The 16,976-nt window shown below is 40.7% G+C and overlaps 1 protein-coding gene across 4 annotated transcripts in view; it reads left to right on the forward strand.

Annotated features, from left to right (window-relative positions):
* The window catches only part of DIP2B (disco interacting protein 2 homolog B), a 226,551-nt gene that overhangs the window by 99,449 nt on the left and 110,126 nt on the right, over positions 1-16,976 (forward strand). For all 4 annotated transcript variants that reach the window (XM_047066255.1, XM_047066257.1, XM_047066256.1 and 1 more), the window contains exon 2: positions 8,658-8,729. In XM_047066255.1, the coding sequence (XP_046922211.1) occupies positions 8,658-8,729 (72 nt within the window). The remainder of the gene's footprint in view (positions 1-8,657; positions 8,730-16,976) is intronic.

Raw genomic sequence — 16,976 nt, forward strand, 5'->3', positions numbered from 1 at the left:
GAACTTGCTTGATGCCGTAGGTGAAATACCATCTGTAAGAAGTCATGTATATTTGACCTAGAAAACAGAACTGTGCAGCCAAAACAATTCTATGATTTGCGTTTTGGAAGAAAGCAATCTGGGCTTATTCTCAAGTTCTTGACATGGAAAATGTCTAGTTATTGTCCTAAATGAGGTGAGAGGACGTCTACTGAGAATGGAAATTTGAATGTCCTGAAGTTAATTTCCTTGAAAATCTTTTGTAAGATTAGCAAGTTTGAGTTAAAAGAAGATAAAACTATAGCTTTTGTAGGCTGCCAATGGAAGACTTTTAGAACCACTGATTTTTTTTCCAAAAGAAAAATTAGATTAAAATAAAAATTCTCATCTTCTTTCAACAGATTGAAGTATTTTAACAGATTTCTTTCTGGCTAAACTGGGTATATTGTAGCTTTCACCCTTCTCCCTACATAAGATTAATTCTACATATGTGTAGAAAGAAACTACAAGGAGTTTTTAAAAAATAATTCAAGGTTTTTAATTCTCTAGAATCCTGTTGGCCACTTTCAATTCAGATATAGCAAGAAAACTGGGGAAAGACGAAGGCCAAAAAACCCCATGGCTGGTTTAAGGGGTGAGGCCATTGTTCTGTGTGGCCATGAACCTCTCCCACTCCTCCTGCCGCTGAAGTGGTTAGGACTCTGTGTACATAAAAACAGTGCTTTGGGGGGAAAAATGTATGTTTGTTGTGAGCCTTTATATATTACCTCTGGAAGTGGAGGGGGGTGATATTTGGAGGATGGGTGACAGGTATATGTAACTCACTGAATAGAATTGTTTTAAGGCGAACATGATAAAAATTAGTAAAAATTGTTCTTTGTCGTGTAGCCAGCGTCTCCTGGATAGCATCCAAACCCTCTGCCTTTTAAAATTTTGCTAAGATCTGCCTCCATCACATTCTCAGCTATATTTCTGGCTCTTTTCTATGTGTCTACTTCCATTCCTTATGTATAGATGGCTATAGCCCCGTCCTAGTCCCCATCTCCAGCCATAGCCAATATGTACCACCTTCCTGGCCTTAAGATTTACATGTAGAGGATAGAATAGGTTGTTAGCTACAGCTGTAGATTAGAAGGTGATGACTCTCGAAGTTTTTCTTCTTAGTTTTTCATTTCTTTCCCTCCTAATTACTCCTAAACAACAAAAAAAGGCCACATTTTCTGTTAGCTGAATACTTAGTAATGATGTATAATGACTTTTTGCTGATTGTTTTTTAACTGCAGTTGGACAGGGTTTCCACAGTTGGCTGTCTCATTTAAAAGATAATTAAAAGACACAATTCATGCAGGGTTCTGCTTGGGGGGTGGGAGATGGGGGATGGGGGTGGATTTTTAATGCCTTCTGGAAAGTCATCTATATTTTGGAGTGAGTCAGAAAAATTGTTTATCTCATGTTATTCATTTTATGAACAATAGATTAGTTTTATACTTTTATTGCATCTGATTTGGGGGCCACCTACGAGTAAACAATGGACAAAGAACAATAAGAAAAGGCCAGAGACCCAGATGCTTGTCTAGCTCTGTATCTTTAAGCCAGACATTTACCTTTTCACCTCTGTTTCTTGTTCTGTAGTAAAGATGTCTTTTCTGTTTATTGAAGGGGAGTTTTAGGCAACTCAGACGAATTGCTGTCAGAATATTATGAAAAGTTAGAATGCTGGTTGTATTATATAGTGGCATTTAGTTAAGAAAGAAGTAAATTGATGCCCCTTGAGATAAATGTCAGCCCATTTCAACCAGGTGTCTGAAGAGTCCCTGTGGAGGCCCGGGCGGTGGAATCCCCCGAGGCAGCAGGGCCCGGAGGAGCCACTGTAGGGCCAATGTCTGTCCCTCAGAGATTGTGTTCACAGCTTTTCTGTCCTTCTATTGCTCCAGGTATGGTACTGTCTTCCGCAGCTGTGGGTTTGAGAACAGTCCTGACAGTCCTCCTTCAGGACCCAGCCTAAGAGACTGTGAAGTCTTCCCAGTCTTTCCGAGGCTAAAGTTGGAGCTTCTCTCTGAAAAATGATGATAGGGTAGTATTTAAGAGGAGGGGCCCTGGAGGCAGGACTGCCTGGGTTCAGATCCTGAGTACAGCGCCTACTGGGTATGACTGTGACAAGTAGCTGAAACTTTTTGTGGCTTGGTAACCTCACCTATTATGTGGGACTGATAAAAATATCACTTTATAAGGTATGTTGCGAGGCTCTTGGGACAGAGAGCCTACATAGTAGGCCCTCGATGAGTATTGTTGTTATTTACTTATTCTTAGAGTGTTATTATTGTTCTTTATCACCACTCTTTTCTGTTTCCATAGAATCTTTTACGTGATCTTTAGCGTAGCGCTTGCCACTTTTATTGTAATTATTTGTTTAAATTGGGAACTTTTTTTTAAAGTTCATATATTTTTGAGAGACAGAGAGCAACAGAAAGAGAGGGAGAGAGAGAGAGAGAGAGAGAGAGGGAATCCCAAGCAGGCTCCACGCTGTCAGTGCAGAGCCAGACATGGGGCTCAGTCTCACAAACTGTGTGATCATGGCCTGAGGTGAACAAACTCAAGAATCGGAGGCTCAACTGCCTGAGCCACCCAGGCGTCCCATTAGACCGGAACTTCTTAAAGACATAGATACTCTTTCTTTCCTCTTTGTTTGACACTCTGGATATCATCCATTCGGTGCTCAAAAAAGTTTTTGTGACCTCCCAAAGTCCCCCAAGCCACTGCCACCTCTGACTGAATCGGTATGAGTTTAAGGCAGGGCTGCGGTGGCACCTACCTTTTTATTTCCATTGGAGCAGAAAGAGTTTATGGCTGAAACTGTAACCCTTGCTCTCCGTCCATCAAGATTCTACATACATACCATTTGGTGACCCTCCAGAAGTTCCCAAACCCCGTGTTTGTTTTGCTCAGGGTGCATACAAGGTCATTGTAATTGAAAATTACCGTGCATTGTTCTGCTTCTCTCTGGCAGGTAAAATCGTGCAGGAACCATCAAACAGGGCCATATCCATATAGAGCAGTCAGCCGCAGGGCAAACCACTAGGTGGCTGCATCATTAGGAGTTTATGTCATATTTCTGATAGTAGAATGAAAGGCCCCACCCAGAATGTCACCTGCTCTGTTAAAGCTTTCCTTTCCCTACCCGGGCAGAGATCATGATGTTTCCTCTGGGTTCCATACTGTGTCTGGTGTGCATCTCTCCCACAGCACTCAATTATGGACTCTTAGCACTGTTGCTTGCCTTCCTCTTCTCTCTTTGCAACATAGCTGCTGGCCCCGATCCTCACCTGGCCAGTAGTAGGCTTCAGTAGGCTTTCGGTAAAAGTTTGTATATAGCCCAGACCCCATACCAGGTAGTCTAAATCGCCATAAAAACTGCAAGACAGAGATTACTGTTAACCATTTTACACACATGGACACCGAGATTTATCAAGGGGTCAAGTAAAACCCATCTAGAGCCAAAAAGCCAGGACATGGTAAGGCCGTGCTCCAGATGTAGTTCTGTCTAACACAAACTCTGAAGTGCTAACCACAGCACCAAACCACCTCACCGGTGCAAATATACATTCAAACGGCTTGACCCGTTTGTAGGACTCCTCCTCCTCTCACTGCTGACCTTGTGTGGCTAGTGGCTCTCACACACCTCTTGCCAGCCCCCTCCTCACTCTGCTTAAAGATGATTCCTGGGCTGCCTGTGCCAAGCTGCTTTCGTTGATCCCAGCTAGGCGAGGAGAGAGATTGGGAATGTATTCCCCTTAGTTTCTGCCTCACATATGTATCTTTCCATTTGTCTGGTGTCAGCTATTCAATATCGTAGCCGTGACCGTGACAGAGCAACTGGGCAGTCCGGAGTCATGTGGGTCCCTGCATCTTCTTACAGGCTGCGTGCCTCCACGCCTGCCGGGGGGCTGTGAATCCCTGCGAGTGGCTGCTCTTCTGTGTGCCTATGTGGGTGGAGAAATAACATTACCCTGGTGGCAAGGGAAAGCTAATCCTCTCTTTATTTGCTTAGCTCTCAAAAAACTTGAACGACAGGTTTAACTTAGCTCTGTGCCGTTTTAATGCAAATTTTATACAGGTATAGTTACGGCACTCCTTTTTGTTTTATATGCCAGATGGCAGAAAATCTGTCCTGAGTAAGAATGCCTATGGTGTGACTGAGTGTCTTCGAGCTCCCGAGGTTCCTGCTCTCCCCTGAGGTTCTGTTACCACCAAGACAACATTCTTCCTCTCTTCTCCTGTCCCCTCCTCGAATTAAGTCAGCAGAACCGCCCAGCATGCTCTAGACGTGATTCTTCAGTGCAGTGATTTCCAGACCTGCTTGATTTTTTAAAGACTCATCGGAAGGCACTGGTTAGAATTGCAAGTATCTGTGTCTTAATCGAGACTTAGTGAGTCAGAATCTTCATGGGAGGAGCCCAGGAATTTGTATTTTTACAAGTCCTTCAGGTGATTCTCAAAAACTGGGTGTTTGGAAAATGTTGCTTTGGCGCAGCAAACACTGGTTAACTACTGGTGGTGAGAATGGCAGGCTGAAGGTGGGCAATGACAGAAATGTAGACTAACAGACTCAGTTATGTGTGCTAACTGAATTCCTTCAGTTGGGTCTTGCCCTCCTCTGGCTAAGGGATCCATCAGTATCTGGTGGAGTTCCTTCAGTTTTTCGTGCCCAGTGATTTTATGTACTTTTTTTTTTTAGTGCCCAGTGATTTTATGTATTCCTCTCTTCAGGCAGGCCGAGTGCTGCTTTCACCTCTGAAGTCTAGCTGCCAAGTTTCAAAAAACTTGGTTCACTAGATTTCTCTCCCTGGGCCTTTCAGCTCCTGCTAACGTAAAGACTGCTGTTTCTCCCATTTCCAGTTTTCCACCCAAGTACACACGTCTCTTTGATTTGTTATTCTCTCACTGCCTCCACCTTACTAATTCATTCAGTCATTCATTCAGCAAGTGTCTGTTGTGCCAGGCTGTGGGCGGGCTACAGAGATGAACACGACACAATCCCTGCCCTCAAGTGCACAGTCTAGTAGGAACACAGATGTGTAAACAATTAAAATGCCAGCGATGTGCTAAGTGCTATCAGTGAAGTGTGTGCAGAGTTGAAGGGGCACCAGGAAGAAGTGACTTAGAAGTTGCAGCAGGTGTCACAGAGGAGGTGGCTTTTGAGCAGGTTCTTGTGGTCATAGAAAAGGGGAGGGCATTTTAAAGGCTCATCACCACAGTCCTCACATTCTCATCGCAGTTCATCTTCTGGGTCTCCTTAATGTCTTTGCTCATTTCTGGATCTAATGGAGCTGGTTGTCATGACTGAATTAGACTCCCATTGATTGACTTTTTTCAAAACTCAAGATGGTTAGTCGTTGTTGAATGTCCAAGATCCCAAGTCTACCAGTCCTTCCCACAATCAGTTACTGAGAGTGAATGATTGAGACTCTAAACCCTGAAGAAAGCTTATAAAGGCCTTTTACTTTATCAGATGTGTTCTGAGCCAGCAGAAGTGGTCTTTGTGCCCTTCAGGGAGTGGGATGTGTATGTACAGTGGAGGTAGGGAAGCTTGTGAGGAGGAAATGGGGCAGGAGAATGCTCCATTGTTTCTTTTGCAATAAAAGACTTGATTTCCTCTTTTTCCTTGGTAGGCTCCCACATCTCTGTTGGTTGTTTGTATTGTTGGAGATTACCTAAACCCTTCACTTTGCTAATTGACAAGGTTTGGTTTTTATTTCCAAAAAATGCACTATGGGTTTCCCTTATTGCCCTAGAAGACCAGAGATGAAGGGCCATTGTGATTAAACTTGTATAGTCTAATAAGTATTTGTGATTGTACTTTTGAATATTTATTGTTTCTTGAAATAGTGGATGTTCATTATAGAAAAGTAAGAAAATACAGATAAGCAAAAAGGACAAGAAGCTAAAATCAGTCATAACTTTGCAAGCCGTGGCTAACCACTGTTAATATTTTGGTGCATAAAACTCCAGACTTTCTTTATGTATACATTTGTATGTGTAAAAATATTATTATTCAAAAAATTGAATATACTGTGTTAACTGTTTACTATCTTGCTTTTTCCCTGTTATATATACACACACACACACACACACATATATATATATATACACACACACACATACTGTGATGTGTTATATATATATATATATATATATATATATATATACACACATATATATATATATACTGTGACCATCTTATTGTGTTTACAAATACATATTTATAGAACCATTCGTTCTTAATGAAAAAAATATTTTTGAGATTATGCAAATCATTCAGTCTTGTTTTTTTTAAATCAAACTTTGTTAAAGTATGTAAAACCAGTGAAACCCCTCATATTCCCGTTCCCCAAAGGGTAAACATTTATTTAATGTATGTATAGCCTTCCAGACTATTTTCTATATATATGCAAACATACCTATTGCTATTTTGTACAAAATTAGATCCTATTATACTCACTGTTCTGCAACTTGCGTTTTTACCCTTTCTGTATTTTAGATGTCTTCCTGTGCCAGTGCATTTGGAATACCGGCCTAGTATTATGTAGACCAGGGTTTCTTATCCTTAACACTATTGACATTTTGGACTGGCTAATTCTTCATTGTGGGACTGTCCTGTGCGTTGCAGGACACTTGGCAGCATCCCTGGCCTCTATCCCTTAAATGCCAGTAGCATCCCTTCCGTCTGGTTGTGACAAAAATATCTCTAGACGTTGTCAGTTCTCCCCTGGGGAACAAAATCATTCCCAGTTGAAAGCCACTGGTATAGATGGTCTATGATGTAAACATCCAGATTCATTCCAGTGTTTTCATTATAAAGAATGAGTCAGGTAATATTCTTATTTGATTTTTGTCACCTGTGTGCATATTGTCATTGTATAAATTCTAAAAAGGCAGGTGCTGAATCAAAATTTTGATAGAAATTGCCACATTACTCCAAAAAGATGGTAATAGTTTATTTTTCAGCTATATCCTGATCGTTCCAAAACTGTCTCCTCTTTCCTGAGTTCTAGATCCACATATCCAGTTGCTGGTTGGACATGTCCTTTTGTGTGTTTCATGGGCCTCTCCTAAGCTCAACTCCGGTTTTCTTTAGCCCGCCAAACTTGCATTTCTTGCTGTATTTCTCTGTCATGGAATAGCACTACCATCTGCCAGAAACCTTCTCACCCATATCCATCCAGTCCAGTCTTTCTCCCTAATATCTCTCTTAATTTATTCACTTCTTTTCATCCCTTATACCACTGTCTTTAAGCTACTCCTAACTTGCCCAGATCACTGTAGGTAGTAGCATAAGGGTAACAGGTAGTCTCTCTGGCTTCTGCCCTTGATCTCACTCTCCTCAGGAAGAGTGAACTAACTTGCTGCACCGTGTAGCCTGTGTCACTCCCCTGCTTACGCCCCTCAGTGAGCCCTGCTACCTCCGCACCATCGACTCCATCAGTCCTGTGCTGAGGTGAAAGGCAAATGACATTCACCACTCGTGGTTTCGAATCTGTGTCCATCAATGTTGTAAATGTTAATGTGCAACTTACTTTTTATGCTAAATTTTCACTTTAAACTTTTTTTTTAATTAAAATATTCTTTTTAAAATTTTTTATTTTTTTTTTTAAGAGAGAGTGCACAGGTTCATGGGTGGGGGAGAGGGAGAGAGAGAATCCCAAGCAGGTTCCACACAGAGCCCAGCGCAGGTCTCACGACCAACCGTGAGATCATGACCTGAGCCAAAATCAAAAGTCAGACGCTTAACCGACTGAGCCACCCAGGCGCCCCTGAAAGTTCTTTTTTAGAAAACAATGCTCTACCGTGTCACCTCACAACATATATTTATTCCCCCAGCTTTGAATTACTCATTCTCCCTTGATTAACTTTTGTTCTCCTGTGTTTCCTGTTCCTTTTAACCCTGCTCTCTACCCATTCATCTGCTACTCTTTCTTTAATACCTAGCATATTTCTTGGCACTTGAACCACACATTTTTTCCTCTATTAATCAGTTTATCCTTACTGCATTTGTTGCATGTGTAATTTTTGTGTGCTTCAGGTATACTTTTTAATTCAACCTTGTGAAAAGGACATAACATGTACATAAATAATACAAACCAGTGAATCAAGGGGAGGGGATATGAGAATTCCAGCCCTGGTTCAAGCATGGCTACTAAGATGCAGAGAGGCCTTTCAGGTATCCCACCCCAGTGTCTGAACCTTGACTCCTCCCCTGAACTAGACTCTTGATTTTGCGTGGTTCCATAGAGTACCTCCCATGCCAGTGGCATTCGTGCGGTCAGACTGAAACTTGGGAGAGATCATTTGTCTGCCAGCCTTGCAGCATTCCATTTTGGTCTATCTTAAATACCAAGGAAACGAGGGGTGCCTAGGAACTCGGGAATCTCTGACATGGTATGCAGCATATTGCTATGCTGGCTTGGTGTGGAGACAAGCCCTACAATTTTCCACAAGGAGTCGGCTCCAAGACTGTGGGAAATCACACATAGCAAAATCCTTGGCATAGAACTATCCATTTTTTTTTCCTACTCTCTATGTGGTAATTCTATAACACTCTGTAATTAATTTTATTTTTACAGTGAACAACCGCAGAGTAAGAATAATGCATAACCTATTTCTGTTTCTTGCTATTTTAGGGGACATCACACAGAAGGGATACGAAAAGAAAAGGTCAAAACTCCTGTCTCCCTACATCCCACAGACACAAGGTAGGCAATGAGAAGTGGTTTAAATCTCTTCAGTATTTTTACACCAAAGAATGCTATCTTACAGGAGATCTGTCTTTTGTTGGTTCCTGTTTTTTCCCTCCCTTCCTTACCAGGGGAGAGAAAAAAAAAAAAACGGAAGGAAAGAAAGGAGGAAATGAATCTTAATTGAGCATCTGCTGTGTGCGAGGCACTTTTAAAATACCTAAGTCATCAAATCACTTACACAGAGCTTGGGTGATAGTGTGTTTGTGCACAGCTGACATGATTCATTGGTAGAAAATTCCAGGTCATGGAAAAGCTGCATCTTATTTATGCCGGAGCACAAACTGTGGTGGAGAGGAGCAAGGGCAGCAAAGATAAGAAGGATGAACAGACAGATTGAGTACTGCAGGGCAACTCAAGGATTAGTACCTGAGGATTTGGGGGTAAGAACCCTAATAAACTTGTCTGTTAATTCACTTATTCCTTCTGCAAAGACACTGGTGGGTTCTTTCTATGTCAAACAGTCCTGAGTCATTGTGTGCTTAATTCCAAAGGGCTTGCTGTAACCTTTGCCTGTAGGCAAGGCTGTCTGTCTCTAAGTCATCATATTTTTTTTCAAGTTACTCAGATTTGAGGATTTCCTTTGATATCCTGTTTCTACTTTAATCACTTTTACTATGAGGAATTTTTTCTTTATTTCTAATTCCTCCCCTGTAGTCAGAGTCCTATTTCCTCAAGCCTGCTCTTTGTGGAGCTAATTGCTTTTATTTCTGGGTTGTAAATACCTTGTGGACTTTGTATTCCCCATAGTTCTAATAGTAAGCCTTGCACAGGGTATATGGTCTGTAAGTACTGAATGATTAAGAGAACAAGAAAATGAATAATGGTGATGTTCCAATATATTTCACTCTTATTTTATTTCCTATATTATTCTTGGAAATTTCCCCCTGCAAAAACTAGTAGGTCAGTGCAGTGACAGCAGTATCTTAATGAACAGACAGATGTCAAAAGGAATTGAGAGAGAAGAGGTAGAAGTGGGTCCAGTGACAACTAATGAAAAGCCAGCTTTTGCTGAGCAGGGCATGACAGAGGCTGCTTAAATGTGGGTCTGGCCCATGCCCCTGTAGGGCCAGAGATTTACGTTAGTCACTTTGTGAAAAAGCAGTCGGATCCTGAGAAGGTAAGTCAATAAGAAATAGGATCAATATAAAAAAGGACTATGATCTGTCTGTTATCTGTAGTCAGGCTACATAGAAACCAGATTATGTTAAAAAACCAGTTTATCGGTTTATTATGAGAAACCACTGAGACATACTCAAGCCTGTGTGGTCAGCACATTCTTACACCTTGGGTAGGCCTACATGGGGAACCAGATCACAAATAGAAGGTGGTTCAGTGAGTACGAATCAGACATTTAATTGCGGTAGGCCAAGAGAATGGAACATAGCTGTTTCACAGTAGGAAGGGTCTTGCAGATGATCTCGTGCGGAAAATAGAAGCCATTTGATGATAGCTCCTTCGGCTTCCTGCTCTCAGACTTCAGACTTGCCGCATCTGTGCCCATCATGTTTACCTCCTTCCTTCTGGTTAGAAAGGTAATCTGTTCCTCTTATCTAAGGCCAGGACTTCCGCCTGTGCCTTGGATCCCCTCCCTCTTCCTTTCTCAGAGACCTTATATTATCATCCCCTGACACCAAGGACAAGGCAGTGGGAGTGGGCTGCCCCTGGTATGGGCAATAAGGTGTGCAGTATCTAGAGGCGCCTGGGTGGCGCAGTCGGTTAAGCGTCCGACTTCAGCCAGGTCACGATCTCGCGGTCCGTGAGTTCGAGCCCCGCGTCGGGCTCTGGGCTGATGGCTCAGAGCCTGGAGCCTGTTTCCGATTCTGTGTCTCCCTCTCTCTCTGCCCCTCCCCCGTTCATGCTCTGTCTCTCTCTGTCCCAAAAATAAATAAACGTTGAAAAAAAAAATTAAAAAAAAAGGTGTGCAGTATCTGTAAAAACTTAGAAAGCAGTAGTAAAGCCAACAAAAAGTTGGTCTACTTTTTATTATCACCCTGTCCAGCAGTTCTTTTTTTTTTTTTAATTTTTTTTTTCAACGTTTATTTATTTTTGGGACAGAGAGAGACAGAGCATGAACGGGGGAGGGGCAGAGAGAGAGGCAGACACAGAATCGGAAACAGGCTCCAGGCTCCGAGCCATCAGCCCAGAGCCCGACGCGGGGCTCGAACTCACGGACCGCGAGATCGTGACCTGGCTGAAGTCGGACGCTTAACCGACTGCGCCACCCAGGCGCCCCTGTCCAGCAGTTCTAAAGTCTGTAAGTATAAGATGCTCCTGCTGCCCCGCCCCCTTGGTGTGCCCTAATCATGGCCTCCAGTTCCTGGCTCGCTTGTAAAGTCGCTCTCTCCCTCTCAACCAGATTCTTCCCTCAGCAGTCCATCATGCTTGCTACTGTTCTGCTAAAAAAAAAAAAAAATCCTCCCTTGTCAACCTCTTCCATTTACTCCCTCTCTGCTTCCCCTTTGTGATCAAACTGCTCCGAGCTGTCTGTACTTCCTGTCTCAATTTTCTCAACTCTTCAGTTCTCAGCCTGTTCCAGTCCTTGCTAGAACTAGTTTAAGTGAGATCACAGAGGAAGTTACCACTCTACCTCTCGAAACACTCCTTTTGAAACTTCTCTTCATTTTCTTACTCTCCTCTTGCTGGTGCTCCTAGTCATCCTTGACGGCTTGTCCTCCTCTGTTAAATGTTGGGATTTTCAAGGGAAGGGCCCAAGCCTTCTTGATGTCTCACTCGATGTCAGTGGCTCATAGACTGCAGCCTGCATCACAGTCGCTGGAGGGCTTGTCAATACACAGATTGGAGGACCCCACTCTCAGGGTTTCTGATTCAGTAAGTCCAGGATGTGGGTCGAGAATTTGCGTTTCTGTTGAATTCCCAGGTGGTGTTGAGGTTGCTGGTCCGGATACCACACTTTGAGAACCAACGCTCTATCTCCCTCAAGTATTTCAGCCATACCTGTGGCTTTAATTACCATTTAAATACAAGTAACTCCAAAATATGTATCTTAAACTCATATCTCTCCTAAGCTTCTGACCCATAGATCCAACTACATACTTAACATCTCCATTTATATAGCTTAAAGGAACCTCCATTTCAACATATTTGTCAAATCGATGACGTACACACACCATCCCTACCACCACAACCAACCCTTTCATACGTGTACACACACACACACACACACACACACACACACACACACAGCAAAAAATAAAAACAAGAATCCAACCACAGTGACATCCAACCTGCTCTTACGCTTCTCTTCTTGTTTTCTTCTTCTGAGTAAATCAGACTCACATCTGAAAACCCAACAAGTTAGAGACTTAGAGATCCTCCTCAGCATCTCCTTAATTCCTCATCTCTTGTCTGTCACCAAGTTCTATCAGTTTTCTGTTTCTTCATTTTTGGCAAGTTTAATTTTTTTCTAGGAAATCATCTATTTTGTTTATATTTTCAAATTTACTAAGTTGTCCACAATGTTCTCTTTATTTTTAAAGCCTCTGTTTGTTTACATTATTTACTTGGATCTCTTTTTTCTTTTGATGAGTCTTCCCAGGGGTGCCCGGGTGGCTCAGTCAGTTAAGCGTCTGACTTGGGTTCAGGTCACAATCTTGCGGTTCTTGAGTTTGAGCCCTGTGTCGGGCTCTGTGCTGACAGCTCAGAGCCTAGAGCCCGCTTCAGATTCTGTGTCTCCCTCTCTCTCTGCCCTTCTCCTGTTCATGCTCTGTCTCTGTCTCTGTCTCTCTCTCAAAAATAAATAAACGTTAAAAAATATTTTAAAAAAAATTTTTGTCTTTGCAAAGAATAAGCTTTTGGTTTTGTTGAAACTTTTAAAGTATGTCTTTATTTTCTGGTTTATTATTTTTGGCTTCCTCTTTTTTTTTTTTTTTTTTTTTTCCGGTGCTAAAAGGTGGTTTTATTAAAGCATGGGGACAGAACCCGTGGGCAGAAAGAGCTGTCTATTATTTTAGGCTTCCATATGTATTTCCTTCCTTGTACTTTTCGTTTACTCTTTTGTACTCTTTCTGCATTTCCTGAGTTGGATGCGTTAGATTTTTCTGCCTTGTTTCCTAAGTTAAGTGTTTCGTAATTTCACTGTGGTCACAAAACATGCTTATACAAAATCAAATCTTCGTTATTTGTTACGACCTGGCTAGTATTTAGTAAATCTCTGTAACTCTTCCATTTGTGTTTTATTTGTTAAATGGATGGTTCTGGCCCATTAATTCAAAGAATTAATTGCATTTTTCAGATCTTTTCTATTCTTAGTAACTTTCTGACAGTTTGATCTGTCATTTCTAATAGAACTATATTGAAACATCTGTACCATGACTGTGTGTTTGTCAATTTTCCTTGTAGTTCTGTCAAGTTTTGCTTTATATGTTTTAAAGCGACAGTACCAAGAACAAGACAAGGATGTCCACTCTCACCACTTTTATTCAACATATTACTGGATGTCCCAGCCACAGCAATTAGGCAACATAAAGAAATAAAAGGAATCCAGATTGGTAAGGAAGAAATAAAACTCTCACTACCTACAGATGGCAGGAGACTCTCTGTAGAAACCCTGAAGACTCCACCAAAAAATTACTAGGACTGATAAATGAGTTCAGTAAACTCACAAGATACAAGATCAATGTGTAGAAATCTGTTGCATTTCTATACGCTAATAATGAAGCAACAGAAAGTGAAATTAAGAAAACAGCCCCATTTACAATTGTACCAAAACCAATAAAATATCTAGGAGTAAACTTAACCAAAGAGATAAAAGACCTGTACTCTGAAAACTGTAAAACACTGAGGAAAGAAATTCAGGATGACACAAAGAAATGAAAAGAGCATGGAATCATGCTCATGGGTTGGAAGAATTAATATATTTTTTTATTTTTATATATTTTTTAATTTGTTTAACTTTATTTATTTTGAGAGAGGGAAAGAGAATTCAAGCGGGGGAGGGGCAGAGAGAGAGGGGGAGAGAGGGAATCCTGAGCAGGCTCCGTGCCATCAGTGCAGAGCCCAGCGCAGGGCTCAAAACCACAAAACCATGAGAACAGGACCTGAGCTGAAATCAAGAGTCAGACGCTCAACTCACTGAGCCACCCAGGTGCCCCAGAATTAATATTTTTTAAATATTTTTTAAATGGCTTAAAAAGCAATCCCTATCAAAAATGCCAACAGCAGTTTCACACAACTAGAACAAACAATCCTAAAATTTGTATGGAACCATAAAAAACTTAGACTAGCCAAAGCAATCTTGAGAAAGAAAAAACTGTGGAGGTATCACAATTCAGATTTCATGTTATATTACGAAGCAGTAGTAATTAAAACAGTTTGGTACTGGCATAAAAATAGATACATAGATCAGTGGAATAGAGCAAAAAACCCAGAAATAAACCCACAATTATATGGGAAATTAATCTTCAATGAATGAGAACTGAATATACAATGGGAAAAGATAGTCTCTTCAACAAATGGTGTTGAGAAAACTGGACAGCAACATGCAAAAGAATGAAATTGGACCGCCTTATACAAAAATAAACTCAATATGGATTAAAGGCCTAAATTTGAGACCTGAAACCATAAAAATCATTGAAGAGAGCACAGGCAGTAATCTCTGACGTCAGCGATAGCAACATTTTTCTAGATATGTCTCCTGCAGCAAGGGAAATAAAAGCAAAAATAAACTGTTAAGACTACATCAAAATAAAAAGTTTCTTCATGGTGAAGGAAATAATCAACAAAACTAAAAGGTAACGTACTGAATGGGAGAAGATACTTGAAAATGACATATCCGATAAAGGGTTAGTCTTCAAAATGTATAAAGAACTGATACAAGTCAATACCCAAAAACCAAATAATCCAATTAAAAATGGGGAGAAGAGGGGTGCTTGGGTGGCTCAGTTGGTTAAGTGTCTGACTTTGGCTCAGGTCATGATCTTGCGGTTCATGAGTTCAAGCCCTGCATCAGGCTCAGAGCCTGGAGCTGCTTCGGATTCTATGTCTCCCTTTCTCTGTCTGCCCCTCCCCCACTCAGACTCTGTCTCTCTCTCTCAAAAATAAATAATAAAACATTTTTAAAAATTTTTAAAGAAATGGGCAGAAGACACGAACAGACATTTTTCCAAAGAAGACATCCACACTTGATCTTAGCCAAAAGGCGGAGAAGCGATCCAGAGAAGACATCCAGATGGCCAACAGACACATGAAAAATACTCAATATCACTGATGATTAGGGAAGTGCAAATCAAAACTACAATGAGATATCACCTCACACTTATTAGAATGGCTAAAATCAAAACCACAAGAAACAACAAGCATTGACGAGGATGTAGACATAAAGGAACCCTCTTGCACTGTTGGTGGGAATGCAGATTGGTGCAGCCATTGTGGAAAACAGGATGGAAAATAAAAAATAGAACTACCCTATGATCTAGCAACAACACTCCTGGGTATTTACCCCGAAAATACAAAAACACTAATTCAAAGGGATATATGCACCCCTATGTTTATAGCAGCATTTTTTACAATAGCCAAATTATGGAAGCAGTCCAAGTGTCCATTGGTAGATGTACAGATAAAGAAAATGTGATACACACATGCATGCGCATGTGCACACACACACACACAGGAATATTATTCAGTCATTAAAAAGAATGAAATCTTGCCATTTGCAACAACATGGATGGAGCTAGAGAGTATAATGCTAAGTGAAATAAGTCAGTCAGAGAAAGACAAATACCGTATGATTTCACTCGTATGTAGAATTTAAGAGACAAATGAGCAAAGAAAAAAAGACACACAGAAACCAAGAAACAGATTCTTACCTATAGGGACAAACTGATGGTTTCCAAAGGGGAGGTAGGTGGAGGAATTGGGGAAATAAGGGATGTGAATTAAACAGTACACTCATCATGATGAAAAAAATAAAATGATTAAAATATAAAGTTTATAAAGTAAAAAAAAAAAGCTATGTTACTAGGTACACATGAAGTAAGAATTACTATGTCTTCTTTGTGAATTGTTCCTTTTATTATGAGTAACTGTCATTGTCCCTGTAGTGTTTTTTATCCTAAGGTTTTTTAAACAGTCTAAGCTGTCTAGAGTTATTAGACATCTTAAGTCTCCTCCCAGACAACACAAGTACTTTAAAAATGCTTCACTACCAACTACGGTTACTCTTGATCTTATGTTTTAGTACCACCTTGTTTACAGACCCCCTCAATTATCAGTTACTGTCTTATGTAGCTAACAGTACTTTATTCTTTGCCTGCTGTTTCTTCATACATCTCACTCCTTCCTCTCATTTTAATCTCCTTCTTCCTACAGTCCGTCTGGTAGTAGTTACATACTTTAGGGAGGGTTTCTTAGTGGGGAATTCTCTGCATTTGTGCTTATCACTTGGCCCACCTGTGATCTTGGATCTATTCATATCTGTCCCAAAATGGGATTGTATGTAGGACTGGATAATCTATATCATATAGGTTCTGTAGCAAAAGAAGAGATTACCCCTTGGAGTATTTACCGCAGATATCTTTGTAGATTTTGCAGAAAGCTTTAGTTTGATTTCTTTGAACAGCATTGAAATGCATGTTTTAAACTTACTAAATTATATTAATGTCTCATATAGAATTAAGTGAAATAAAATTTATTTTAATATTTTCTCTAAGAATTTCCTAAATCTTCTTTTGGAAGGATAACATCTTCTGAACTCTTTCTGTTACCTTGTGAGATCTCATTAATTTAATGGCAAGAAGCTTCATTGTGAAGGTAGCTACTTGAGTGTAGTGTATAAAAGTGGTATTCTTCACTAATCTCTTTTGTTTATCTAAAAATTTAGCGAATGATTTTCTGTGTGGAATTTATTTGGAGTTGAAATTATCTTGGATTCCCTTATTTATGTATATTTTAGATTTCTTTATTCAAATGTTAAATAAATCTTTGAAATAAGATTAAAAAAAATTGACAACATAGCAGGAGAATGGAAAAATGTGCAAGAGAACACAAGGTTGAGGAAAATACTTACAAATTAAATAGAGGAGGGGCGGGGCCGCCTGGGTGGCTCAGTCGGTTGAGCGTCCGACTTCGGCTCAGATCATGATCTCACAGTCTGAGTTCAAGCCCCGCGTCGGGCTCTGTGCTGACAGCTCGGAGCCTGGAACCTGCTTTGGATTCTGTGTCTCTTCCTCTCTCTGCCCCTCCCAT

The sequence above is a fragment of the Lynx rufus genome, unplaced genomic scaffold (assembly GCF_022079265.1).
Source record: "Lynx rufus isolate CCGP_SWC_20201006 ecotype Redwood Valley unplaced genomic scaffold, mLynRuf1.p SCAF_7, whole genome shotgun sequence".
Taxonomy (NCBI): Eukaryota; Metazoa; Chordata; class Mammalia; order Carnivora; family Felidae; genus Lynx; species Lynx rufus.